The sequence below is a fragment of the Hetaerina americana genome, unplaced genomic scaffold (genome assembly GCF_022747635.1).
Source record: "Hetaerina americana unplaced genomic scaffold, ioHetAmer1.1.p SCAF_8, whole genome shotgun sequence".
NCBI lineage: Eukaryota > Metazoa > Arthropoda > Insecta > Odonata > Calopterygidae > Hetaerina > Hetaerina americana.
Genome location: NW_027287427.1, coordinates 30,611,561 through 30,639,536, shown reverse-complemented (window position 1 = coordinate 30,639,536; position 27,976 = coordinate 30,611,561). Strand labels below are relative to the sequence as shown.

Sequence of the window (27,976 nt, the reverse complement as noted above, 5' to 3'; positions counted from 1 at the left end):
TTCATGAAACCCATAACAGGAAAAGATTATGTACTATTGGTTTACCAGGAAAAAATGAACAGAATGATATGCATTTTCCATTTTTTTATGCATTTCTTGCATACATATTCAACAAGTATTACTCATTGTTTAACCCATTCACAGAAATTATGGTGATGACACCAATGAGAAACATTCATAATTGACATTTTCTTACAATATTCTTCATCATTCAATTGCCTAAATAAATCAGCTAAAAAATTCTTCAATTTTAACATTTATAATAACATATGAAACTTAATATCAATAAATTATAGTATGCCACGCCCATGCATTACTCAATTATCATAATGCATACACATGTCTTTCAATGTTCCCTGGTCTAAAAGAAAGAATATATGTACAGATAAAAATTGCACAGAATTCTTCTAGAAACATGACATTCTGAACATTTCAAAAACTGGAATTCAACCTTGAACTGGAATAATACAGCACAAAAATACTTCCACCATAATTTGCAGTCTTTATACACTAAATGCAGGTTCAAAAACTAGTTCCTACTCGATCTCGAGGTATAAGTCGTAACTCAGAGCCATGTTTCAAGAATATATTTCCTGCAAATAAAGAAGAAAACTTGATTCATTTCAGTACACTTAGCACAAAATATAACATAATAAGATGAGATAGTATAGTTATGAAATAAAAACTGAAGCTCTTCATCAACAGACTAAGAATAAGGAAAATTAATGAAACAAGTTTACCAAATAATATAATAATGATGGCAAATGTTAGATATTTCCTTTATGGTGCATTGAAAGAAGGAATACCATACGCTCAAATTCTTAAAAAAGAAATTAAACAATAGGTTAAACCATTTTTGAGGCATAAAGGTACTCTAATAAGAATGATACCCCTCTTGAGAATATTCAAACTACTTCTACAACAAGTAGACACAGTAGTGGATTTATTTCATACATGAAAATGGATGCCATATTCACTGTGTAGTTCACTGACAACACTTGATTTCAAAAACACTAGAAGTGTACTTGCATGAGTCCTTAGAGATTTCAACAACAGTGGTAATTTACATTAAATCAAATGCACTTCAAGATGACTTGTTTTGAGTTTTCCAAGAGCAATAACAATGACCTCACATGATTTTTGCATGCTCTCTGCTATGGGAGTATGTGACTTATCTAAAAATATGCCTTCCTTGTTCTGTCAATCTGTAGGACTCAGCTGGAACATTCACAGAGGAAAGAAAATGGAAGATGTACTGGCATCTATTTAATGTGATATATCCTATGATTTCTTAGTTAGGCTTAATTAGTTAAATAAAAAGCACAGTACATAATTAGGGTCATTTTCCAAGCAAGGAGATTTTTACAGGGTTTCCTGGAAAAGTCAAGCTGTGTGCTATTGGATGCTGAGAACTCACCAAATTTTCTTCTTTTGCAGAGTTGAGTGATAAATTGGAAGAAGATAATGAAATAATTGTACGTGTGGACTATTTGAAGCAGCTTCATAATGACACGGCTGTTCATTCCTATGATCCGATGGATATGGACATTCCAACAGCGATGACCCAATTACGGTGAATACTATAGACATTAGTGTTCAATAAGTGGCCAGCATCATGCGTGTTCTTCCCCTGTATTTGCATGTCAGTTTTATTTTTACTCAAAGTCATCATATAGGGTGTCTACACTGACATAGACAAATGCTCAATACACCAATTTACAATATGGCTGTTAGCTATAACCTTGAAGGTAGTTAATTTTGTTTTGATATCAAAAAACTCTGACTGGAATGAAAATTCATTTACAAAATCAAATTATTTTCTGTTCTTTTTGGTTCCTCTGACCAGATTATTTTGTTTGCAGTATGTTTCCTGTGATTGGCTAGAGAATGCAAACCAGAAGGGTTCAAATTGGCCAAGAATCAACTATGAAATAGCACTTTTGCTGGACTGGTCTGAGTTAAATTAGTTCTTATGACACAAAAATCCATGGAGATTACATAACAGATGCAAATGGCAAAACATACACAAGACAAACCAAATGCCAACTTCTCATAGATTAAAAGAACATTTATACACATTAAATGTTTAATAGAAAAATTCAACGCCCACAAATGCCTAATCGATAATCCAACACTTAATGGAAACTTCCTTTTTTTATAATGTCCCCTCAATCACTCCCTTGGCCCTTAAGAATGCAATTTGTGGTCTGTGGTGTAACTTTATTGAATTTACACAACATAGTGACATGAAATAAGCAGGTTCTAACACAGAGTGTGGAATCAATAAGTTACTTATTTCATTTCAATACTAAAGAATGTACCTTTATACATGCATCCATCAATAGTTTAAATTCAGACCTATTCCAAATATTCTCGCGTATTCCACCTGCTCTCAACCCCATCTTCCCTTTAGTTCCTTCCCTATTCCTCCATTCACCTTTCACTTTTTGTGGCCAAAATTAGATGAGCAGTCATTTTGTAGTCATGCACTGGCTAATGGATATGGCTTTGCCATCCATATGACATTGTGATTTCCTATTTTCAATCTCCTTTTCCCACTCATTTGAAACTTTTCCTAGGGCACCTCTCATCCCTCACAATCCCACCTCTCTTTATCCTCATCTTCCTTTACACCACATCCATACCCTGGTAACCACTCATCTAGTGGTACCCAAATATGAGTGATAGTGGTAACAACATCCAGCTGATCCCACAGACACCCATAATCAATGGATTCTCTAAGAAGCAATTGAGTTACCATTCCCTTTTCTCTCCACAGCTAACAAGTAATGGCCGTTGAAAACCTGCCAATTCAATCACAGCCATGTGGCCATAGACTCAGGTCTCATTCGGAATCATCTCTTTGATCATTAATAATCATGAAAGGCAATAATTTATCTCAACTTTACAAAATGCGAAAACAAATTGACATAATATATTTTACGTCATAAACAAATATTTGTTTAAATGAGGAATACAGAACAGTTTTATTACGCAAGCCTGAGCACATTTGCCAATGAAATTTACAGGGCTTAACACCATTCTCAATATGGAGGTAATGAAATCTCTAATTGATACCAACCTGCCGTTTGCTGTGGATTAATTCCAATTCCATCATCAGTTATGATAGCAGATGTAGCTGGAGGGACTTTAAATTCTTCAGCGGCAAATTTCAGAACAGCAGTAAATGGAGTATTCTCAGGAACCGAGAGTCTAAATTCACAGGATGTAAATTTACTTTATTTCAGTATACATAAATATAAATTTACTTTATTTTTTACACAACAAAGTTGCATAGGCTATTTAAATTTTACATAAATACCTTTACCGTTCATATGATAATTGTTCTTTCAGGTACAGAAATTATGCATCAACAGAGAGCTGAATAAATCGAATCATTAGAAAATAGAGGACTCTCTCCCTATATCTTCCCACAGTGAGCAACCAGGTTCATTAATTAACTGTTGCATGACCTCTCGCAATCTGGACTTCATATGGTAATTTTTGTTATATAAGCATTTCAGTAGATGCACCATATATTCAAAAGATACATTATCATGACTAGAAGTCCATTTGACCCCGTGCTCGCCATAGCTACAACGAAAACGCTTGCCAACTCGGGTCAAGTTGTTTACAACTGCATTAAAAAGTGACGGATGCTTTTCACATAAATTAGATAAAATTTCAACGTCCTCAGCAATTATTATAAAAACCGTTTCATCATTTTCCATTTTCCCCACCAGCTCTCTTAAGATTATTTCCTGAGCTTGTAATTCTAATTTTTCCTTTAAATCCAAAGTCAAAATATTAAAAATTACAATGAGTGATGAATCACTACATTCTTGAACCTGCTTTGCAACACTTCGTTGGCCATTATGGTTCAACTCTTTCGCCCAACACGCAAGAATTAAATGACTTCGTACGTCCAAATCAATTCCACATTTGTGCGTTAAGAATAAACCACATAATACTCGATATGATATCCCCTCAATCATAATATGTTTCACAAACTTCCTAAACCGATCTTCACCACATTCATTTAGGTAACAACACACGGTATATTCCAATACAGATTCAGAATCCGAACCAAGCAGCGTATTACGAAGCACTATATCACAAGCATTTTTAAAATAATTCATGCCATATGAATATGGTATTTGCCTATGAAACCACCACTTATGCAATTTATCTTCAAATTGAGATAGCAGCTCTTTTGTTGACATTTCTTTGCAAACACTCTCCAACTTGGATGCATTGGTTAAAAGAATTTCCACTTGGTCAAGGGTAGCAATTTTAAACCAATCCAAATTTTCAGTTATCTCAAGGAAATTGTCAAAAGCTAAGAATAAAGAAACTATTTCTTTTCCGATTTCCATATCAATTATGAACTTCTGAATCCTTCCCCAATCACAAGTGACGGTGCCTGGAAGCTACTTTCATCAGCCTTTCTCTCATCTGTCAATAGATACAATAAAAACGTTATGTGATATAAATTAATTCTTTATTACGAACACCATCTAAACTGACTTTACTAAAAAATTAATTCATCAGTCTCATCGAATTTTTTTAATTTTCATTCTCTATAGCGAAATCATGACAAACTTAAAATGAACTCCATTGAAGAGGCAAAAAACATTAACTACAAATGAGGCTGATGGCAGCAGCGAATAACTGATGACAGGTGAAACGGAATTGCGTGGAAGGAAACAAAAATTCCTTAACAAAATACTTACACTTTGAAAGGCAACTTTGGGTCAGATGTTAGAGTAATCTTGAATGTAACTTTAGACCTGAAAAACCAAACATATGGTAGCTTAATTTCGGTAGACTTTTCGAAAGTACAGAATTCCTAACATAATATGAGTACAAAAGGCAATGCTGAACGCGTAGAACGACTTTAAAGATTAATTGACTTAACTAAGAGAAATAATTTATATTAACACATTGTTGTAAAGCAAATTTAATTTGTCACTTTGAAACTTTTGGCCCAGTATTTCGCATGAGACAAAATATGGAATGGGTAGGGCTGCTACTGCAATTAACTTACGTCATTTTCTACGCATTTACTAATATTCAATACACAAGACCCTTAAATAAAAAAATTACAGGGCAACTACTGGCTTGTCCACGCAAACTACTCGTCCGTTCAACTTTTCCGTATGTCAGATGCCCTGCATCCTCTGTATTTTCAGCTTTCATTTGTCATTTCGTAATACAAAGACCGCAAAACGGAATGAGTACCTCTCTGGTTGGTAATCTCTGAATAAAACTTGCCCAATCTTGAAAGAAATAAGATGTCATTACTTATTCCGAGGGGTGCATTTTCCATATTCCTAAACTAAGAAGCCAACCAATTTATGGAGTGTAATAAATACACCCGAGTATTACTACTCTATTCGAGTTAATTTCGATTCCGTATGTTCAGGCTAATTTTTCTTAAGTTTTCGATTTATTTCATTCCTTGGTTTCCTCCTAGCGATGATCTATACACTTAAATTAACAACTTATAATGACCACCTGACATAGTCAATTTTAATAAGTCGAAAGGCAATTTCTTTACTTACGCCGGTCCCATTGAAACAAAACACATTACTGTTATTGTATGCGCACGTGCCCTCTGTATGTATTTACTATTCTGTTGGTCAGGCAGAGCTGGCTAAGAATGATTGAGTAACTCGTAGTGCTTAGCACTATAAGTATTATGTGAAATATGATATGTAGCTCCCTCATACGCAAAATACATACCAATAAGCCGATTCATTTGTACTTTTACTTACGGTGAGTATGAATAAACTAATCTTCCTTGTGCTAGGAAAGTTGTAATATACCCATTGACACTAGTGTATGAGTCCTATAACCCGAAGGTGAAAATTAGCTTGTAATGGTTTCCATCGTGTAATTCCGTCTATTCTCCATCAACCAAATAATCGAATACCCAACTGCTATAGTAAGGAGACTCTTATTCTTTTTAGGAAAATTAGATACATTATTTCCAATTCGGACTTCAGGAAACATTTTTCTAAGTCACCATGTTGTGAAGTAAATGATGATCGGAATGAAGACTTTCCTGTCAGTAGGATTAGAAATTTTAGTATCATAGCTCATGTTGACCATGGGAAAAGTACATTAGCAGATCGTCTCTTGGAAATCACTGGTAATTCAACCTCTCCAATCTTATGAGACTATAGTTGGTGAATTGATCAAAGTTGTACTCATATTGAGTCATTAGTGCATACAATTTGTACTTTGCTTTCAGGTGCTATTGCATTTGACTCAGGCAATCAAGTGTTGGATAAATTGCAAGTGGAGAAGGAACGTGGTATAACAGTTAAAGCCCAAACAGCTTCTTTGAACTACTATTATGCTGGTGATGGGAAGGTATCTGAAGGAAAATACCTGCTTAACTTAATTGATACTCCTGGCCATGTGGATTTCAGTGGAGAAGTTTCAAGGTCCTTATTGGCATGCCAAGGTGTCGTCCTCATAGTAGATGCCAATAAAGGTGTTCAAGCACAAACTGCGGCGAATTATCGCCTTGCTATCAGTAAGGGTTTGACTATTGTACCTGTGATAAATAAGATAGATCTCAAAAATGCCGATCCTGAAAGAGTTGCTGGTCAGATGAATACCCTTTTTGGCATTGCAAAAGATACAATTCTAAGGGTAAGTTTTTATTGTAGTTTATTTATAATATAATACTCTCAAGTCAGCTCCTTTCCCTTAGAGTAGGGGTTCCTTGCTTCTCTCGCTCAAGCGACTGACAATTTTTTACTCATTGAGAGTAGCTGGCCACCTTTATGACAAAAATTCTTTAAAAAAGAGGAGATCACTCAAGCTTTTTCAGTAGAAAGACTCCGTCAACGATTGTTTAAAATGTGTCAACCCAGCCTTCAGGTATACTGTAAGTTATAATAACATGAGGATGTTATAAAATGATTTATCAAATGTATGAAATCATAGTAATGATTTCATTGGTGCCAGCAGGGGAGACTCTTCCTGCCTCCAAGATTTGGCTCCTATTCATTTAATCGAACCGCTATGATGTCCAGGGAACTTATTTTTGTTAACGCAGAGATTGAATACTACCAAGAATTTATGTCGGAAGTCCATGACATAGATAGTGGGGGGATAATGATTTGTGAGGGTGTAATGCATGTCTTCTGCATCCACTATCCTCTATTCACGGTGAGTTTTGGATGTATGCAAATGGCTGCTCTCTAAATTTGTGAATGGTTTTTCTGATATTAATGGATCTGAAACCTCAATTTCTGTGAGATGAGACAGTAGTCTAGCAGAGGCTAACCATCGACTGGGGCCTGACTTATATTGTGTCCCCAGGAGCAAAAATGCATTCTCCCTAGTTTTTTAATTTCATAAGATAATTACCACACTATCTACAATCTCCATCTCATAACAATTTCCTTGGCTTCTTTCTCTTTTGGATGTAAAGAAATTGATATGGTTAAGGAAAGCTTGTTATGAAAGCTTATCTGTAATCATCATTAAATTGTCTGTTCATATACCTTAAATCAGTCAACAAGTAATGTGTAACTTCAATGCATTTTGAGAAATGTAAAGGTAATTTAAAATGCTCTTTGTGAGCCCCCATAATGTCCATCACTGTGATGGCTTATTGGTAAGTGTATGCTTTCATTAAGATTACATACTGTCTGGTGACCTACATAATGTGTAAAAGTGTTTTCAAAACAAAGAGCATCATGAATAAAATTGGCGTATCATTATTTGATAAGTATTATTTCAACCCAATTATTTTTCACCTGATTTCATTACATGTGGCCATATCTTTGATATGTCCAATCTATTTCTCCAAAATTAGAAATTGCACCTGTACTAAAACTAACAGGCAAAGTTAACTAATTTATATACTTAAAATAATAAGTTAATAAACTTAAATAAATTTCATATAATCTGAAATCCATGTGGAGTAACTTTCTCTAGCAATGACTCCCAAACTTGATGTTCAACACACGCATCATCTCATTTTCTGATGTTCAGAATTGTCTCTCATCATTCCATAATGGGGCTTAGCTTTTGTTAACATAATGATTTGTCATTTGCTTTTTAGATATCTGCCAAAAGAGGGGATGGTGTGAATGATGTGTTGAAAGCCATTGTGAGCCAAATACCTAGTCCTCCTGCCCAGCCCAGTAAGCTCTTCCGGGGTCTTCTGTTTGACAGTTGGTTTGACCGTCATCGTGGAGCTGTTCTTTTGCTATATGTACATGATGGAAGCCTTTCTATGGGTGATCAGATCATATCTGTCCATTCAGGGCGCACTTATGAAGTCAAGAATCTTGGAATGTTGATACCACAAGAGAAACCTCTTCCAACACTGTTAGTTGAAGATGGCATTGTTATTTTTAGCTCATAGAAATTGCACATGTGTACATACACCCATTTTCTCCAATAGACTGAAAATGGTAAATCTCAATGGTTTCAAATTTTTGGTTTTGGTGAGAGAATGATTGCATGTACCTAACTGGCCAAGGTCTAATGTTCAATCCCCCATGATGAATAATTTTATTTCGGTTCAGACAAAGTTGAAGATTCCATATGCCTCATCATGTTTCTCCAAACTACCAGTTGGTTTATAATTCCTCCCAATTTTCACTTTTTCACAATTAGAATTAAACTTAAAAAAGTGCATAGTGTTGAATATTTGGAAAAAGAGCAATTCCCTCCTGAATGCCTACTGCATGTGGAACACTAAAATAGAATGTTTAGACTTTATTAATTACTTGGGCGTTACCCCCACTCATGAACTCTCCTGGGTGAAACACATGCAGGGAATATGTGGACAAACTGACAAAAAATTAGGATTTACTGGGTAAATGTGATGAAAAAGTCAGAGAGAAATATGATCATTTGCTGGTTAGGCCTTATTTAGAATACAGGTGTATTGGTCTGTATTCTGCTAGTATATGGAATCCTCACAAAGTTGGGTTGATTACCGCATTGGATTGCATGCAGCGTAGAGGAGCTAGATTTGTAAAATGCTGTTATGATAAACTTAGTAGCATATCCAAAATATCAGAGGAGCTAGGCTGGGAATCACTCATGGAGCTGAAAGTTAAATTACAGATTAAATCTCTTGCTTAAATTGGAAACGTCTCTTTAGCAGTGATGTTGAAAATGTATTATTACCCCCATCATACTACAGTAGCAGAGATCATGTAAATAAAATTAGAGTGGTTAAGTGTAGAACAGATAGATTTAAGATGTTATTTTTTCCACGAAAGATGAGGGTTAATAATAGTAATGTCTACCGCAGTAGGGTCATATTTGGGTCAAAATTAGTCTGTGTGTAGTAGTTTATATGTGAAAGTTGACTGAAGTGATTATTTTATTAGGTAACTAAAATTCCAACCATTTCCAGGGTTTCCATTTATGTTCACTTTTACAAAACTCGCACCCACCTTTTGTGGAAGTTGCCTTTGTTATGAATAGCGAGATGGATATTTTTTCTGCATGCATCCCAGGGAGGATGGAGATGCAAGATGTACTCCGCACCCCTTTGAAGGGGTTTTCCTCAGTGAAAAATATTATCAAAGTTTAGTGAAAGGCAAGCTTCTCTATTTCTGCAGTTGGTAATAAAATTAAATGTAATGCTCTCAAAACCAGTAACCACTGTCCTATTGGAATTTGTGCAATAATATATACTTCACTTTCAACCCTCTCCCCTACCACTTTGAGTGAAGCCACCTCACCTCATCCTCTCTGTGAGGAAATCAAATTTGTATCCACTCTGATTGATTGATATAGTAATTCTCCATTGAGTTTACCAGTCAGAAGAATACTGTTCAATCTGTGTTTTAAAAGTGATTTTTTTTTCATTTAGGACTGCTGGTCAAGTGGGTTTCATGACTTGTAACATGCGAACCCCTGCTGAGGTGTGCATTGGTGATACATTTCACAAGAAAGGTCAATCAGTGGAGCAGCTGCCAGATCTTAAGAAAGCCACACCCCTTGTTTTTGCTGGAATATATCCGAATGATCAATCCCAGTACATAGCCCTACGCAGTGCATTAGAGAAGCTAGTGCTGAATGATTCGACCGTTTCATTAGTGCCAGATTCAAGGTAAAACATTTCTGTTATGTACAAAAATAATCATTTGTATAAAAGCCATTTACAATTATTTATGTTACCAATTAATATTGTTTCAGTCCAGCCCTTGGGCAAGGATGGAGACTGGGATTTCTGGGTTTGCTCCACATGGAGGTATTTGGTCAGCGTTTAGAACAGGAGTATGGTGCAGAACCTGTAATAACTGCACCAAGTGTTACTTACAAAGGTTAGCCATGTTTCTCAAAATGGTATGTCGTTGCAATGGGAGAATATCACAGTTTATCAATACTAGATGATAAATCTTTGAAGTTATTTCAATACTCATGCACTAACCGTGACACCTTAAATTATTGTTAATTTTTTAATGTTATCCTAATTTGTAGGAGAAATAAATCTCTAGAGAGTACCCATATTTCTTTAAAAATAAGGAGTTAACAAAATTCAATGTAATATTAAAATTAATGAGTTAGAATGTTTGAGTCCTTGGAATTCATTATGAAAACTTGGGGCAAAAAAATGAAAATAAAACCTGACTGAAGGATTATCTACTTATGCTGTAAAATAAAAGTGAAGAAGCGCGTTGGAAGATAGTGCTTAACTCTCTCCATGTCTTGCAATCAATTACTTATCCTACAAATAGAATATTAAGATTGATAAATGCATTAGAATGAAGATGGCTACTGATCATTTATTTGCAAATTATTAGCCTGACATTTTGAGTGAATTAATTAAATTGAATTTGTTCAGTGTACATATTTTATTCTTAGGTGGTTTCACTTCCCTTCATTTTCAACTGCCATACATTCCAAACTGAAACTGTACCAGTTCTATCAATATGGTAATTTAAGAGAATTATATTTTTATTTAATTTAAATCTAGACATTTGGAATTTTGGTGTCAAAACCCTAAAAATAAAACAATTATAGGACCTGGGTTTAAATCAAGGTTCTTCCTAGCAGAGGTCAAGTGTATCTCAAAGCTACAAGTTAATTAAAAGTTCTCTTGAGTACAATCTTAACCATAATATAAAACCTTCCAATCTGTGTACCTTGTAATGTAGACAAGTAACTAGTGCTGTGCCATTTATCACTGATGGCAAACTGTATGTGCCTCAGATTTTCTGTAAAATTACCTTGCCTTCTCTTTTAATGGATTTGGTTGGACTTAAAGGTTATCAAATGACTCACTCTGCAGTCCTTCATGAGTCATGACATGGGATAGGGTGAATATGATGCAGTTTATTTAAGAGTTTAGTTCCTATACTTACACGATTTCATGAATTTCACATCTGCTTTAACTATTGGCCAGCTGCAATGAGTTTGGCTTGCCAATTAAATGTAAATTGCAAATTGTTCAACCACATTTTACCCTAGTCTCAGAAATGATTTTTTTCAGGGCAATTCTCTTCTTTCTTTGTTATTCAGTATGGATTATATCATTGAAATTATCAAGGTACATTCTCAAGTGTTTTCCTACTAGTCACTACTCAGCACATTATTATAATCTAAATTAGTTACATCTTAAGAGTAAGTGAAAATCATTTGAAATTCTAGATGAGTTCAGTCTTACAATGTCTTAATTTTAGCTAACCATATTTCATTAATGGTCCAGTTATTCAATATTTTTTCATTGCTGCATTGATATAATTTGCTTTTTTCCTCAGCAAAGATTATAGGCACCAAAAATATTAAAAAATATGGAAAAGAAGAAATTTCATTCTCAAATCCAACTCACTTTCCTGATGTGCAGATAATATCAGAATTATACGAACCAACGGTGCTTGCTACCATCATAACTCCTGGTAATAACTGAAGAAATCTCTGATGCATTCAAAATTCATTGTCCCCTACCAAAATTGTATTCACTTAAATAATTTTACTTTAATCTCTTTTCCTAGATACATATTTGGGGCCAATTATATCTTTGTGTGTTGAAAGAAGGGGCACTCAGTTGAGTTCTGTCAACATTGATAATGAACGAATTATGTTGCAGTTTTCAATGCCACTCAATGAGATAATTATGGATTTCCATGACCGCATCAAATCCATCTCATCTGGATATGCAAGTTTTGATTATGAATCGACTGAATATGTTCCCTCCAAACTAGTCAAGGTATAGTATGAAATTTCAGGGTAATGAGAGTACAGATATAAGAAAAAGGTTGGAAAAGGCTATGGAACATAAGTTAGAGTTAGTATTAAGTTAGGGTGCCTCTATCTTGCATGAGATTAAGTAATGGCTTCATGATAATATTATTGGTTTGCTAAAATAGTTAATTTATTGTTCTAATGAAAATATTAAAAGGATGGCTAGAAAATAAACTTCTTAGTTTTACAGATAACTTTATGGAAGTTGAGTAGCTTCGGGCGTGATGTGGTGGAAGTCAAACATAATGAACAACTGATCCTAGCACTTTTCCAGTTGATAACATTTATATTTTATGACCGGGTTTCGATTTATTACATCGACCTGACGACCAGACATGATGATGATGAAAAACATCGAAACCCAGTTGCAAAAATAAAAATTTTATCAATTGGAAAAGTGCTATGATCAGTAGTTCATTTTGTTCTATGTGGAAGTTATTGATAAATCAATCTCAGTAAATATGTATTATTATTATGGGGATCATTTTTGAACTGTAATTAACTCCTCCATGAAATTTATCTGTAAATTTACTCTTGTAAATGTGTGACGAGGGATTAGGTGGTAGAAGAGAGTCCATAGTCTCAATCTTGTGCCAAAATAAAGAAATAAAGAAGACTATCTATCAATCAACCGTCATCATTCATTAATTCCATTGAATACTAAATACTAGTGCATATTAAAAATGTGGCCACAACAATATAAACATTTAAATGGCCTCAATGAAATAAAATCTTTTTATGACACCTTTCTTAAGACTTCAGTGTTTTTTAAGGAATATAAAGACCCTTTATTACCCCGCACCTAAGACAACTGTCAACCATATTTTATATTACAAATTTGTGAGTTCCATATAACGTAAGTATGTGATGCAGTTTTTCTGCTTCAAATGGTATTTCTGAATTCACCCACACACATTGCATTCACAGAAGGCAATAGTGATAGAAACAATAGAAGAACATTAATTGAGGCCCAATATATCAAAGTGGCTAAGTACTTTCCACCACTCAGTGGTTTAGGGGGTTTATCCCTGTTTCAGAGGTTTAGTTAGACAAGTGTTCTTCCACATTGGCTAATAATGCTTTTTTCTAAAGGTAACCATTCTTCTAAATGGAAATGTTGTTGATGAACTGAGTACAATCTGCCACCTAAGCAAGTCTGTACAAGTGGGTCGTCAGCTCTGCTCAAAATTGAAAGACCTTATCCCAAGACAGCTTTTTCAGGTTAGTACATGTTACAGGACAACAGTCAATAAATTGCATATGTGGATGATTATTCATAAAGTTGAAGTTCCGGGTGGAAGCCAAAATTGAAAAACTTAGAATTTAATTTAAGTGAAGAATGGGTGAAAATTGATGGAGTTAAGAAATTCTAAGTGATTTTTTTGGAAGAAATAACACCATAAATTAATATGACATTTATTTTTTCCCTCCTCCTGCCATCTTTAGTTTTGAAGAAAAATCCAATTCATTACTTTCCTCTGTAAAAGTCATATTGATTTCTACCATAATCTTGATTGTGGAGTCAGAAAAGAAACTATCAAATTCACTTCTAATGTTATGATAAGTATGACTGTAAGAAAAGAAAACTATAACATGTCTTTCTACACATAAATATATTAACACAGCATTGGTTTTGTTGACATTCAATGCCATCAAGTGATTTTTACTGGACAACTAAGGTTTGTGTTGTGTCTGAAGGAGCAGTGAAGGAAGTGTAGTCAGTCTGCAACTTTTCTATGCCAGGTTTTTCTTTGATTTCTTATTTCTCCGACAGTCCAATATGGGTTTCTTATTTTCTTAGTGTAAAACGTTTGCACTGGCATTACTGCTGTGTTTGTTTTTAAGTATTTATACCAAGGGCTGTGGGGAAGAAGATTGGAAAAGTGCAGAGAGGAGAAATTGAGATGTACCCAAAGACAACACAGCTGTTGAAGCTAATTAAAGCTCTTCTTGGGTTAGGGAAAAGATGGAGGAAAAGTAAAGATTATATGAATGGCATGAGGTGAAAACAGAAATAGGGAGAGTTGAAGGAGAAAACGGTAGAGGGAAAAGTTATTTATTTTTAGTAGATATTTAATGGAAGGGAAGGTTTATGCCAACATAATGCATGTCCTTTTTATCTTGTCATTACTCTTCTAGTTTAGTTCTAATCAGTCCTCTCTTCCTTACTTTTTTGTATCATAATTAAATCCACAATAAAGTTTTTAAAGCTTTATGTGCACCCCATGAAAACTGCGTGTGACTTCCTCCGAAGACCCAAAGCCATGTAGTATATGACAAACAAATGTTTGGAGGAAAGGAAACAAATTCCTTGAAGCTCTACATCACAAAGGTTATTTTGAATTGTGATGAAAATTTTGTATAGTTAAATCTGAAAAGATACAGTTGAAATTTAAAATTAGAAACTTTTACCCTCGAGGGAAATTTTCTGAATATTGGAGCTTGCTCAGTGCTTCCCATACTTGCTGCCAATGATCCAAAAGTTGATAGCAATAATAGCACCACTACTAAGAGAAAGCAGCAAAAATTAATAAGATGTGTACCCAACCAATGGGCAACATCACCCAGGAGGATTAACAACAGGGATAGTTTGTGAAAAAAGCCCTTACATGGAATGCCTCAAATATCACAGGCACATAAAAAAGATCTTTTGGATTTTAGTTCCTAATTGTTTGCACTTTCTAATTATATTGAAAAGAAGATTGTTGGAAGAAATAAAGAGGAAGCAGGAAAGATGGATGCAGAGGATTTTGATTGGCGATGGGATGTTGAAGACTGGGAGATAGGGGAGAATGTTTGGCAAATTAGGAAGGGGCTGTAATAGGATGGACATGTTGGATGGAATGGAAGGAGGAAAGAAGTATGCAGAATTGAAGAGTGGCTTATTGTGGTGTTAAATATCTGGTTTTGTTGTGTTAGGAGAGGCAAGGCAATTGTCATTGTAATGTTGTGTAGCCTGTGACCATTCAAAACCCTTCCTTATCTGGTTGATTACTAATAATAAGGATAACCTATATATCCACTCATTTAATAGTACTTATGGGATGATTCTCAGTCATTAAGAAAAATTAAGACATAATGAACTTACTTGGTACATTTCTGATACGTATAAATACTATACCATGTAGAAAATATTTCTATAAAGTGTTACTATGTATCCTTGTCTACTAACCTTAAGGTGTCAAGTTTGAATAACACCAGAGTAGTATCTACATCAAAGTTCTGAATGATTGTACTAGTCAACTTATTGTTCAATTAATTTTTATGCATGTAATAGGACATACTGTGGTAATTACTAGAAGGAATTGTAAGCTCTGGTATTTAGCCAATTGATGGTTATCTTCAGCTAAATGTTAAAATAATGAAAAACAAAGTCAAGTTGCACATTTATGCAACTTTAATTTTGATATTCCTCAAAGAAAATTCTCCAATTGGCCGACAGTCACTTGACTTGAGACTGCTTCCTCCAATGATTAAAAATATATTTGGGAGACAACTCAGGGTCAAATTTATATTGGTTTTATGCAGCAGAAGATATGAAGTAGTATTTAGGGTTTTTTATTGTGCGGGGTGGGAAGAGAAAGTAATGAATTCAGCTACCAATTAATCCTTTTAATTTCAGCACAGTTAATCTATCATAACTGTGGTATAATTGGATAAGTCCGGGCATTATAAAATATGCTGATTGCGAGGGTTTTTGTGATATGATAGAAATAGGCTTATACTACATGTTTAAGTATTTCAATTTGCATTTCATCTTAATAGATTGCTGTGCAAGCAACTGTGGGATCTAAAGTGGTTGCCAGGGAAAACATTAAGGCCTTGAGGAAAGATGTAACAGCGAAATGCGTAAGTCATGTGATTTCTTCTACTTTGTCATTGTGAACTCCTCTATTGCTCTATAAATGTATTGCATTTCCAATGTTATATTTTGAAACCCAGTATGGTGGTGATATTTCCCGAAAAATGAAACTCCTGAAACGCCAAGCCGAAGGGAAGAAGAAAATGAGAATGATTGGAAACATTGAGGTTCCAAAGCATACATTCATATCCGTGTTGAAGAGGTAACAACCAATGTTAGGCTGCAAATCAATCTTATTGTAAATAAATTGCTTCAGTCATTTAAAACTTTCTTTCATTGAAAAGTAGAAATACTTTCAACCTCCAATAATCCCATATAAATTTTATAATTGTACAAAAAGAGGCTACTGGAAAAATATATGAAGTAAATATCTAATACAGGGCACTAAGCCTATATCCATCCTTAAAGTATACACATAGGTATTACAAGTCATTTAAATCAATTAGGAAATAGCTAAAAACATGAAACAGAAAACAAGCATGTTTCAAGCATCCTCCTTATAAAGCTAAATCCATTATTTATCTTTCAACAACGTGATTTCTGCCATTTAATGTTTCTTTCACACTTGTACTTCAAGTAGCAGGGGTCAATATTTTAAAAAAATAGTACATCTCTAGAATTATTTACCCCATTTCAGTTTAACCTTTTCTTGATAAAATAAGTCAGACTTTTTGCCTCAACAGCCAGAATTAAAGACAGCAATGGAGAAAAGACTATTTGGGTTTTTGACCAATCATTTAAGAAAATCAACTTTTGATGCCTCTAAATCCTAAATGAAGTGTATAATGTGATTTTTCTACGAAGGATTGATATTTTATAATAAATTTTGTATGAAAACCTTGCATAAATCACAAAATTTTCATTTATTTTCCCTCATGGTGATAAAAGTCACTGTGATAACATGGTGATTAAAGTTACAGCAACATTTTGCAACATCTGGTCTGCATAAATGCAATATTTCTGGCTATGATCATTCTAGGATTAAGTATGAACTCACGGTTGAGGGGAATAAGTTATTGCACGCGTAACATAATATAGCAATGAACCTGTGCAGGTTCAATTCAAGGCTGGGGGTTCTTAGGGATCAACAATATGATGTGTTCGGAATTTCAACCCCTCTACAAGTGGTGTTATATACCTCTTATATTCAGGCCAGCATGGTGTATAATTGCAACAAATACACCTTTTTCAGAATTGATTAAAAAAATATTATTTAAGCATATGGAAAACATTTGCACTTGGCCATAAGATAAGCGATAACTAATAGAGTTAGCTGATATTATTTCAGCAAGGTAAAACGAAAACTACAGTTAATATATCATTATGTAATTCATGCACTTTTTCCTTGAATTGAACACCAATAATTAATATCTCTATTTTAAACAAGGATTCACTAGCTTTTTGTACCACATATGAACTTGCCATTTACTGATAGATTTTGTATTTCTTTCCCTCCCAAGTCTTGAATGGAAGACTCAAGGTCAATCCATGTTCGCTGAATCAAAATCTATCCCATTAAACCTCAAATTTAAAGACACCAAATTCACATAATTCTCAAATTTACATTTTGAAAACCTCATATCTATGTTCCTAAAACTGAAACTCAACATTAAATCTCTCCGACTATGAAGATGAAGAATTGTTTCTCTCAAGCTTTTCCCAAGTTTTGACCAGAACTGTATTTATAGGATAGTTAAAGTAATGTTTTAGTTAATTGATAGGTTTTCTAGGTGTACATCCATAATTTTTTTAAATGATCATTGGATTATTTATAGCTCTAATTTATCTTTATAGCACCTGAATTATTTCACTAATTACTGTTGTTAAAATCTAGTTATAATCTATAAACATTTTTTTATAAACTTGCGAGATATTCCATTCATGAAACATAGAATAACTTAGAATGTTTTCCCCATTTTCAATTTTATGTATTTTTTTACTGGTCCGGTCACAAAATGTAAATTTGTTGGTTCATGGCAACATAATACAAAACTATTGCATACCAGGAATATTTAATCATGAAAGCTCCAGGGTTAGCCAGATAACATACCTGTATACTACTATGAGAGACAGGAAATCCTGCCTTGGAATGCATGTTTTAGCAATGAAAATGCATGGCATGAAAGAAGGTTTTTAATTTACTATCACCAAATTGGCTAAACGTTTTTTTATTTTATTTTCCAATAATAATATAGTATCTTCAAAAGAGACAATATATTTTTGCATTTATCCAATTTAGGGAAGCAACTATGGAAAGATTATTCATGTTCCTCACGGCAACAAGGTACGTTTGACACAAGCGGATCAGGATGGTGCAGGAGCTAACATACTGGCTTCCCACTGAAAAGGCCCGGGTTCAAATCCTGGATACGGCAAATTTTGTTCAGTGACATCCCAAAATCCTCATAAATATGCATGTATATACAAAAACTACTCTGATTAAATCAAGACTACACAACCCACAATAAATGACTGGCAATCCAATTCATTTACTTCATGTTTCTATAAGTGTCTTCATGAAATAATAATTGATAATTACACAGAAATTTATAGACACAAGCTTTCGAAATCCTCACTAAATGCACAAGCAATAATTCCAATGCAGAGAAAAGCAATATTTCATATCCTGTGTAAAGGTAAAAAAATTGAATCAAAGCAGCAAGTTCACAGCATTTCAAGGCCGTAAAAGGAGGAGTCATGCCAATGTTATGTTTGCATTTTCAAGTACTTAATTTTTCATCGCTGAAATTCATCCCAATAGTATACAATGTCCCCCTAGAGAAGGGAGTCAGACTTATCTGCCATTTATAAAAACCATTTGAAACAAAAATATCAATATTCATTTCCCTATTAATTGAATTTGTAAAAAAGATCATAACTCACCAAAAATCAGGAGTACCATGCAGCTTGTAAGCACTAGGCTATAACAATTCCCCTTTCTATTCAATACTTTTGTGACTCCTTAATTGCATGGCCAAACTTTTTTTTCCAATTATTAAGAATGGAATATTCTCTGGCCAACCATAGATTTAATGCCTACGATGAAATGAGTGACTCCTGAACAAGCCTGACGAAAAAATATCCTCTATTTTCAAACCCAAGTTTGAATACAGGCTTTGATTCCTTCATTAAATGGGGTATGTGGTGGGGTCATTCCCAACACTTCCACCAGTGAAGTGGAGTCCAACTGAGTGTCATATGGCCTAGTTGCGCCACCAGATCCTGGACCATTAATTGGTTTCACGTGCTCATGAGGAAGGCCAAATACACTAGCCATTCTTAGTACCATCTCATACTTCGTAAGTGCTTCTTTACCACTCCATTGGAAAACTCCATTAAAAGTTGGACCCTGAGAAACAAGAGAGGGGACAATGAACAGTCACATTAACACATCCTCATAGCATTTACTCACACCACAATATTACAGCCAAAGAATGGGGTAGTTCTCTATTATGATATTACATGAAATCACCAACGATTAAGCAGTTTTATCTTCAATAAGTTTTGCCAAGATACACACTGAATTGTTAATAACCAGTTTATTCCCTCCCAAGCCACCGCGGTGGGGTGGCTTAGGTATACCCACCGCCACCAGGTGGTGGTGGGGTAACGTCTTCGCCTACCAACCCAGGGGTCGCGGATTCGTTCCTGCCTAGGTGGATTTTCATCGAGCTAGGGCTTGGTTGTATGTGATTGTCTTCAATGTAATGTCTATAATGTAAGGGTAAGGTGGAAGAAGGGACTATAGGTCTCAACCTCGCCCAATTAAGTCGATAAATAAATAAATAAGCCACATAATGAAAGGACTTATTTGTTCTGATGACCCCTAGGGGCAGTACTGGTCGGAGCAATGATAATTACGCCTAGTAGGATGCTCCATAACAGTTGGGACGAAGGGTTTGGAGTCAAATGAAAGGCGGTTCATGCAGCATCTGTTCCTTATTGAGGTGGCTGCAAAGGCATTTGACTCCAGTAGAGTAGCCATTTTAGTGATGGTATCAAGTTAGAAACAGTATTGAGAAGGTCAATGGGAAACCATATAAATTATTTATCTCAAGTAATTATGAAGAACAAAAAAGGAGAAATACTAGAAAGGCAGGAGAAATAGTATAATCATAACTGACCTTGGTTTAGAGACAAAAACAGAAGTGTAAAATGCCCAGTCATTCAGAGAAATATCAGTTATACTTTATAATGGTTAAGCACAGATTTATGAACAGTACAATCAATTCACACAGTCTTCTGGGAGCAGATGTAGATTTACATCATAACCTAGCTAATGAATAATAGGGAAGACAGACAGAAGAAAAGTTGCATATCTTTCTAATCTTCTATTTTATGCAATACATTCATTAATTCTACCTAATTAACACTGTCAAACGCCTTCTCAAAATCTACAAAATAAAAAAATACATCCTGGTTGTATTTTATGTTCCTCTCTATTATGATCTCATAACTGCATTGCATCACATGTGCCTATACCCTTTCTTAACCCAAACTGATCATCCCCTTATCATATTACATAATTAATAGCACTCCTACACTTAAGCTGTGAGCAAAATCAAACTAATTATACCATAGCCCTCGCATCTGTTTGCCTTTCCTTTTTTGGGATGGAACCCGACTCTTCTGGACTCATACTCCCCTCATAAATGAAAGGAATTTGTTCACAAAATCTCTTCCTTCCACAATTTCCTAAACCCTTAAGTAGTTCCACTGTAATTTTGTCTACCCACACAGCCTTATTTGATTTCAATTTCTTTAAGGCCCTTGCTATTTCACAATCAAGTACATTGTCTCTGGTCCTAAGCTATCACAATCTACATCACATGCTCTTTCTATGAGTAAACTTGAAGGCCTGACATCTTTACCATATAGATTCTCTATGTATTCTCCCTCTCTTAAATCTTTCAAGGTTTTTTATTAATAATTTTCCTATCATACCTCCAAGATTGTGAATTGCTTTTCCATTCTTACTTACTGATAGTGATTTCACCATTCTTAACAGTGCAACTATTTGTACATTGGCTGCCCAGAAAGTACCCTCTGTTATGATATAAAAAATACACAGGAATAGACACAAAAAAATTATTATTTTCATCTCGAAATACATAAGTCTACTATTTTACACATATTCACTAAACAGATTTAAAAATTTGTCATAGCTTCCAACTAGTTTTCAAATTCCTTCAGGGTAAAATTCTGCCACCTGAGATCACAGCCAACCGATGATGGCATCTCGCAGTTCCTCATCGAGACGAGCATAAAAAATGTGGGAGCCAAACTTTTCAGTCGTGTTTTTATGCAACAGAGTCATAGAAATCTGCGGAAAACTTTCTCAAGAACGAACAACAACACTGATGAAATTAAGAATACAAAGTAACTTTCCACTGTTCTTTATTAGCGTACAACCGGTTTCAACGCTCAAGCGTCATCATCAGGTACAAAATAAATCAGTCACAGTTCACTTATATACCAATCATGAGGGAGAGGAGTGGTGGGTGAGAGAGGGGGGGATGAGGAGGAGGCGAAAGAAAATGGAGTTGCGATTGGCGTTGATGGGGAGGGGGAAGAGGGGTGTTAAGTGTCAGGACAGGTGTTTGGTTGGTTTAGAGTGGGGTGGGTGGGGGGGTTTGGTCGGGTCTATCTCTGAGGGAAAGGGGTACTTCCAGGATTGGGGAGAGGTATTCAAACAATAAATCGTTAACCACATGACCCGTTTTTAAGTTCTTTTTGATTTCAAATTCTTCCCACTTGTCCATCCTCATTCCTTTTTCACTCTTGTGTAACAGTTCTGGGTTGAAATCACTCCCATGGTTTTCTTCCCATAAATGTTTAGCGAAGTGCGATTGTTTTAGGTCACAAGTTCTAAAACAGCGTTTGTGTTCCTCCGCCCGTGTCTTTAATGACCTCCCCGTTTGACCTATATATATAGCACCACAGTCCCCACAAGTTAACTTATACACACCACTTTTATTTTGCGTACATATTTTGTCTTTAGTGTTATTCAAGAATGATTTTAAATTATTATTATAATAAAAAGCTATTCGAAATTTCTCTCTAGGAAAAAGGTTGGCTTACTTCTGTGAAATTAAACCATAATATGGGAGTTTGCACCATTTGTAACCTATTTCCTCCGTATTAATAGGTTTGAACAAAAGATTGTGTGCTTTGGAGGAACATTTTCTTTGTAGCATTTTGTCCACTAAATTTTCTTTGTAACCATTTTTCATTGCTAAACCCTTAATCGTTTTGAGTTCTTTAGCAAAATTACTTTTGGAAAGGGGGATGGCTAACAGTCTGTTTAAAAGGAAATGAAAAGTGGAAAGCTTATGCGATATGTGATGACGGGAGTTGGAGGGGATGATGTGGTTCTGATGATGTTTTCCTAGAGAGAAATTTCGAATAGCTTTTTATTATAATAATAATTTAAAATCATTCTTGAATAACACTAAAGACAAAATATGTACGCAAAATAAAAGTGGTGTGTATAAGTTAACTTGTGGGGACTGTGGTGCTAAATATATAGGTCAAACGGGGAGGTCATTAAAGACACGGGCGGAGGAACACAAATGCTGTTTTAGAACTTGTGACCTAAAACAATCGCACTTCGCTAAACATTTATGGGAAGAAAACCATGGGAGTGATTTCAACCCAGAACTGTTACACAAGAGTGAAAAAGGAATGAGGATGGACAAGTGGGAAGAATTTGAAATCAAAAAGAACTTAAAAACGGGTCATGTGGTTAACGATTAATTGTTTGAATACCTCTCCCCAATCCTGGAAGTACCCCTTTCCCTCAGAGATAGACCCGACAAACCCCCCCACCCACCCCACTCTAAACCAGCCAAACACCTGTCCTGACACTTAACACCCCTCTTCCCCCTCCCCATCAACGCCAATCGCAACTCCATTTTCTTTCGCCTCCTCCTCGTCCCCCCCTCTCTCACCCACCCCTCCTCTCCCTCATGATTGGTATATAAGTGAACTGCGACTGATTTATTTTGTACCTGATGATGACGCTTGAGCATTGAAACTGGTTGTACGCTAATAAAGAACAGTGGAAAGTTACTTTGTATTCTTAATTTCATTAACATGAATTTCCACAAGGTTGAGCCAGAAACAATTGAAACAACACTGATGCTTAACTCTTGTCACTCATCACATTTGGTCCGTACAAAGCACATTTTCTGATGAATGTCAAGAAGTTTTGAAGTTTTTTACCATTAAAAACCTTATCACTGAACAAAAGTCACTCGCTATTGTAAACAAACAGCAAGCGTCGTGACCTTCCAACCACTGCATATCGAGGTGTACTGACATTTGGCTCCCTCCACTGATTATCAAACTACACGAAAAGGGAGGGTACTTTCCCTCATACCTTCATTTGTAAACTCTCCATATTCTTGCACAGCATTTTACACTACACTTCTCTCACCCTTATGACTTCCTGCCTTAGTTTTTTATTTATGTACCTCCTCGTACTTCCTTCTACCTAATTCTGTGTTTCAAGTCTTCCATTACCTTCCCTCGTCTATTTTCTTAATCATCTCATCTATAACCCATGGTTTTCTTGATCTTTTCCTATTAATTGTTTCTCTAGTGTTGCTTACAGATTTTGAAATTCCTTTCTTGATATCTTTCCATATTTTTTCTACTTGACCCATCTGCATTCAAAATTTTTTCTATTGCCTCCTATTACTCCTTTCTTTTCACCCAAATTAATGCTTCTCTTCTGTTTTATCCTTTTGAATCTAACATTACACTTCATTTGTATCAAATTTTGATCTGAATCACTCCTGGGAGACTAGCAAAATGATTATGCTGTTCATAAACTTGTGCCTAACCATAATATAGTCTAACTTATACCACTTCAAATCCCAGGGTATTTTCCAGATTATTTTCATGTCTATTGTTATGTTTTAATCAAGTGTTCTTTGTGATTATATCCAGTCTCCTACAGAACTCCAAGTAAAACTCAAATATTTCCTCTAATTGATATTATGCATAGTCTATTTCTTCCTCCCTATAACTACTTTTTGCCGTGTAGAGCAGAATAATGACCAAGTTTTTTGGTTCAGCTTGAAACTCCCACTAACTCCAAAATCTCATATTTACCAATTACAGTATTATTATCAGGTAATCTACATGATAGGTTTTGAATGGACACAACTATCAAACAAATAGTTTATTTCTCTCAACAGAACACAACCCAACATCGTATTCTAGTAGTAGTAGCATTTATGGGAGGCGACCAACAGCTGAGGTCATTTGCACCATAGGGGATGGACAGGAAAGGATGAAGCGTGGAGAGAAACCCGGCGTCGGCATTAGCCTACTCTTTACGAAAGGCGCCCAGGGGTCCGCAGCTTAACCTCCCATCTGACAGACGGCATACTCACTCAAAGTGCCCTCCACAAAGCACCTCAAGTAGGGATCGAGATACCTCTGAAAAATATTCAACACCGCCACTGGGAAGCCAGTGTGTTAGCTCCTGCACCATCTCGATCCCCATCGCATTCTACAACAGGCCTCTCTTTATCTCTGTGTACTTCCTCCCTCTCTTCATCCCGTTCAACATCCCTATTAATTTTTGCCCCTTCCTCATTTGCCCAACATTCTCCCCTCTATCAGTCTTCAACATCCCACTGCCGATCAATATGCTTTTCATCCATTTTTCCTGCCTCCTTATGATGTCTCCCAACAATCCCTGCCATAGTTAACACTTTCTCATTTGTTTTCCTTTCTGTCTACTTCACCTTCTCCATACCCACATTTCAAAGGCCTCCAATCTAATTCTATTATCCTGCTACAGAGACAATGTTTCTGTGCTGTACATAACTATACTCCGTATAAAAGTATTGACGAGCCTCTCCTTAACATTGCTACTCAGTGTCCCTATCATCAATACCCTCCTCCTTGTGAAAGCCTCTTTGCATAGTGCAATTCTTCTCCTTATATCCCCACTGCTTTCACTATTTTGGTCCAAAACACTTCCAAGATATGCTAACTGTTTTACCTGCTTTAGTTTTTGCCCTTCTATTTTAACATTTAACTTAGATTATGTGATTTTCCAAGAAGAGAGAGCCTTTGTTTTATTTATATAGATTCTCATCCCATACCTATTACACTGAATTTTTTACTCGGCGATGCTTGCAACCCCTTGACTGACTGATGAACTAGAGCTTGGGCATCAGCGAGCCTAACTGATTTTATGAATTCACTGCCGATTTTCATTCCTATCTCCAGTTCTTCCCATGCCTATTTTTATCATTTTCTCCACACATACCTGTATGTTGAAGAGCTTAGATAATAATGGACAGCCCTACCTTACTCCTATTCCCAACACTACCCATCTGAACTCTTCATTCTCCACTCGCACCTGAGCAGTCTGAGACATGTACAGGTTGTGGACTAGCCTCCTGTCCCTCCCATCTATTCCTATTTTCTGCAATATACTCATTAGTTTTTCCTAATTCACTCTATCAAACGCCTTCTCGAAATCTACACAACAGACAAAAACGTCCTCATGGTATTATATATTCCTCTCAAATAGTAAACTCATTATTGGAAGGCATCACCCATCCCTTTCCCCTTCCTAAACCCAAACTGATCACTGCCTAAGTAATCATTTGTTCTGATCTCCATCCTTTTGTTGATGGTCCAGGGAACAACTTCAGCTGTGTGAGGAATCGAACTACTTGTTCTGTAGTCCTCACATGATGTAGCCTTTTCCTTTTTCAGAATAGGAACTAAAACTGATCTCACAAAGTATTCAAAGGTTTTGTTTTGCAAGGCTTTCATGAGATGATGACCACAGAGGCATTGACAGAAAGAAACAAAATCAAAACAGGATGTCTTTGCTTGCTCCATGGATTTCAAGAAGGTATTTATAGAGTAAATTGGGTCATATTAATGAATATATAGCAGAAGATAGGAACAGATTTGAAGGACAGGAGACCATCCACAACCTGTACATGTCGCTGACCATTCAGTGGCATGAGGTGAATGGAGAGTTGGGATGGTAGTGTTTGAAGAAAATTAAAATCACTGAAGATAGATAAACATTTATTGACAGTATTAATAACTGCTAAACCACAGTCACTGTCGAATACTAACAAGATCAATACTACATTATTAACAGTAATCTACCAGTTCAAGTAGGTTTTGGAAGGACACAAGCTACCAAATAGTATCATGACAATTTCCTTGCCTCTCCTAACAAAACACAACACCCACCATATACCTCTCTTGGCCTTTCCCTTCATCCCATGTATGGGGAAAAAAATAGTCAAAGAGAGAAAGGAATGTTGGCAGTTTTCTTCAATTATAACTTAATTAATTAATGGCAAGTGGTAGTTTTGTACTACTGACAGAGAGTTCAGGTACAATTCCTAGGGATGTCACGGGGCACCCTCAGCTTTATCCGAGCTGTGTGACTTTTCAGATACCAGATATTCATGGGAAGCCATAGGTGGTACAGGGAGAGGAACCCCCTTTACTCTGATGTGCGAATTGCACACAACGTTGGGTTTAGTACTAGGTAAGATCTCTATCAGACTACTCTCACTTATCAGACCAATCTTTGGGTTGATAATTGTGGTTTGATTAATTAGGTGTGCCAATGGTAAAAAAAATAGAACTATGTTAGTAGATGCACAACACAAAATAAGTACTTAGTTCAGGTAAAACCATACTATGGAAAAATTAGGCAACCCGTTCCTCCTTACTCCAGTTCCAGCTTACCTTGCACTTTTTTTCAGCAAGTAATAGGCAAATTTCAGCAATGTCCTGGGTGTGAGCAGGATAGCGTCTTTCATAATTAGACATGTTGCATGGTTTGGAAACGTCCATTAGGGGCTCGAGAAGAGTAGTTACAGCACTTTCTTCAAGTTTTTCCACGGGGCCATATAATACCGGAATCCTCAGCACCATATTTTCTATTAATGTCATTAATAAGATAAAATCTATCATGGAATTCGTAAATCGGATAACAAGCAGGTGTAATTTGAGCTCATTATTGTCAACGTACACCTTCAAATAATTCATGTCGTGCTTCGTTTAACAATAAAAAAAATTTAAAGTCGATGTCTTAAATTCAGGTTTCAGTACCTTCGTTTGTTTTCAGAGTTTTAATTTCACCTTCCAACTTCGTCTTTCCGTAGAGGTTTGTGGGATTCGTCGGATCGTCAGGCTTGTAGGGCGGATTTTTACCATCAAACACGTAATCTGTGCTGATATAAAGCATTGGCACTCCCACTTTATCTAGCAGTATCACATAACAAATAAAGAATTGTCAGGATACACTAGGTATTTATGTAGGTTTGTACTGAGAAAATCTGAATGTTAGACAATTTTTACCTGCGATGTCAGCAATCTGCTCAGTAGTCTTCACGTTCATACGAACTGCCTCCTCTGCATTTTTTTCCACTTGGTCGGGATATCTCATTGCAGCACTATGTATCACCAAAGATGGACTAAAGTCTGCGAAAGCCTTCTGAACTTCTGCTGAATCTTTAAGGTCCAGTTTAACCAAGGGAGGAGAAGCCCTAAAAACATTTTAAGAGAACATGAGTTTATCTTAATGATTCCGTTAAGAACATGCTATATTAGACGTTTATAATATTTACCTTGAGAATGCAACACCCATTACTTCCCATCCATTTTCAGTAAATTTTTTAAATAGAGCCCTGCCGAGTAGCCCAGATGCTCCTGTTAAGAATAAGCGTTTTTCCAAATTACTCATTCTATGGCATTCACGATCACAGAGGTGAACCATACAAGAAAGTCGTAATCATTAATATGTATGCAACTTGGAGGTAACTAATCTTTCGGAGTACTCCGATATCAAAAAATAACTTCCTCCGCGTTTGAAGGTTC

At 35.7% G+C, this 27,976-nt stretch overlaps 2 protein-coding genes across 4 annotated transcripts; one reads left to right on the top strand and one right to left on the bottom strand.

Annotated features, from left to right (window-relative positions):
* Positions 1–27,976, bottom strand: Ufm1 (Ubiquitin-fold modifier 1). 3 transcript variants are annotated; one of them, XM_071596975.1, is made up of 6 exons: positions 27,727–27,976; positions 27,458–27,645; positions 27,209–27,361; positions 26,843–27,036; positions 18,980–19,445; positions 3,127–3,213 (listed from the first exon to the last, which is right to left on the bottom strand). In XM_071596975.1, the coding sequence occupies exons 1-5, from the start codon at positions 27,873–27,875 to the stop codon at positions 19,188–19,190; spliced, it is 942 nt and encodes a 313-aa protein (XP_071453076.1). In that variant the 5' UTR covers positions 27,876–27,976; the 3' UTR covers positions 3,127–3,213; positions 18,980–19,187. The 3 variants fall into 3 exon arrangements, with proteins under 3 accessions (XP_071453077.1, XP_071453078.1, XP_071453076.1); XM_071596976.1 differs by lacking the exons at positions 18,980–19,445; positions 27,209–27,361; positions 27,458–27,645; positions 27,727–27,976 and adding exons at positions 1–593; positions 4,734–4,790 and having other exon boundaries at positions 3,083–3,213; positions 26,843–27,025; XM_071596977.1 differs by lacking the exons at positions 18,980–19,445; positions 26,843–27,036; positions 27,209–27,361; positions 27,458–27,645; positions 27,727–27,976 and adding exons at positions 1–593; positions 4,734–4,790; positions 5,048–5,174 and having other exon boundaries at positions 3,083–3,213.
* Positions 5,605–16,370, top strand: waw (Translation factor waclaw). The gene is made up of 11 exons (XM_071596974.1): positions 5,605–5,778; positions 5,973–6,154; positions 6,257–6,663; positions 8,087–8,355; positions 9,860–10,099; positions 10,186–10,313; positions 11,751–11,888; positions 11,985–12,199; positions 13,327–13,455; positions 16,000–16,083; positions 16,177–16,370. The coding sequence occupies exons 1-11, from the start codon at positions 5,711–5,713 to the stop codon at positions 16,300–16,302; spliced, it is 1,986 nt and encodes a 661-aa protein (XP_071453075.1). The 5' UTR covers positions 5,605–5,710; the 3' UTR covers positions 16,303–16,370.

What these genes read in the sequence shown, in the direction of transcription:
- waw (XM_071596974.1), top strand. Translation starts at nt 5,711, where the DNA reads ATGATATGTAGCTCCCTCATACGCAAAATACATACCAATAAGCCGATT. An exon ending in GAGAAACCTCTTCCAACACT is followed by an intron (nt 8,356 to 9,859) that starts GTTAGTTGAAGA and finishes TTTTTCATTTAG; the next exon opens with GACTGCTGGTCAAGTGGGTT. An exon ending in TCATTAGTGCCAGATTCAAG is followed by an intron (nt 10,100 to 10,185) that starts GTAAAACATTTC and finishes ATATTGTTTCAG; the next exon opens with TCCAGCCCTTGGGCAAGGAT.
- Ufm1 (XM_071596975.1), bottom strand. Translation starts at nt 27,875, where the DNA reads ATGGTTCACCTCTGTGATCGTGAATGCCATAGAATGAGTAATTTGGAA. An exon ending in AACTCTGAAAACAAACGAAG is followed by an intron (nt 27,037 to 27,208) that starts GTACTGAAACCT and finishes TGACATTAATAG; the next exon opens with AAAATATGGTGCTGAGGATT. An exon ending in TTGCTGAAAAAAAGTGCAAG is followed by an intron (nt 19,446 to 26,842) that starts GTAAGCTGGAAC and finishes CTTGTTTCTCAG; the next exon opens with GGTCCAACTTTTAATGGAGT.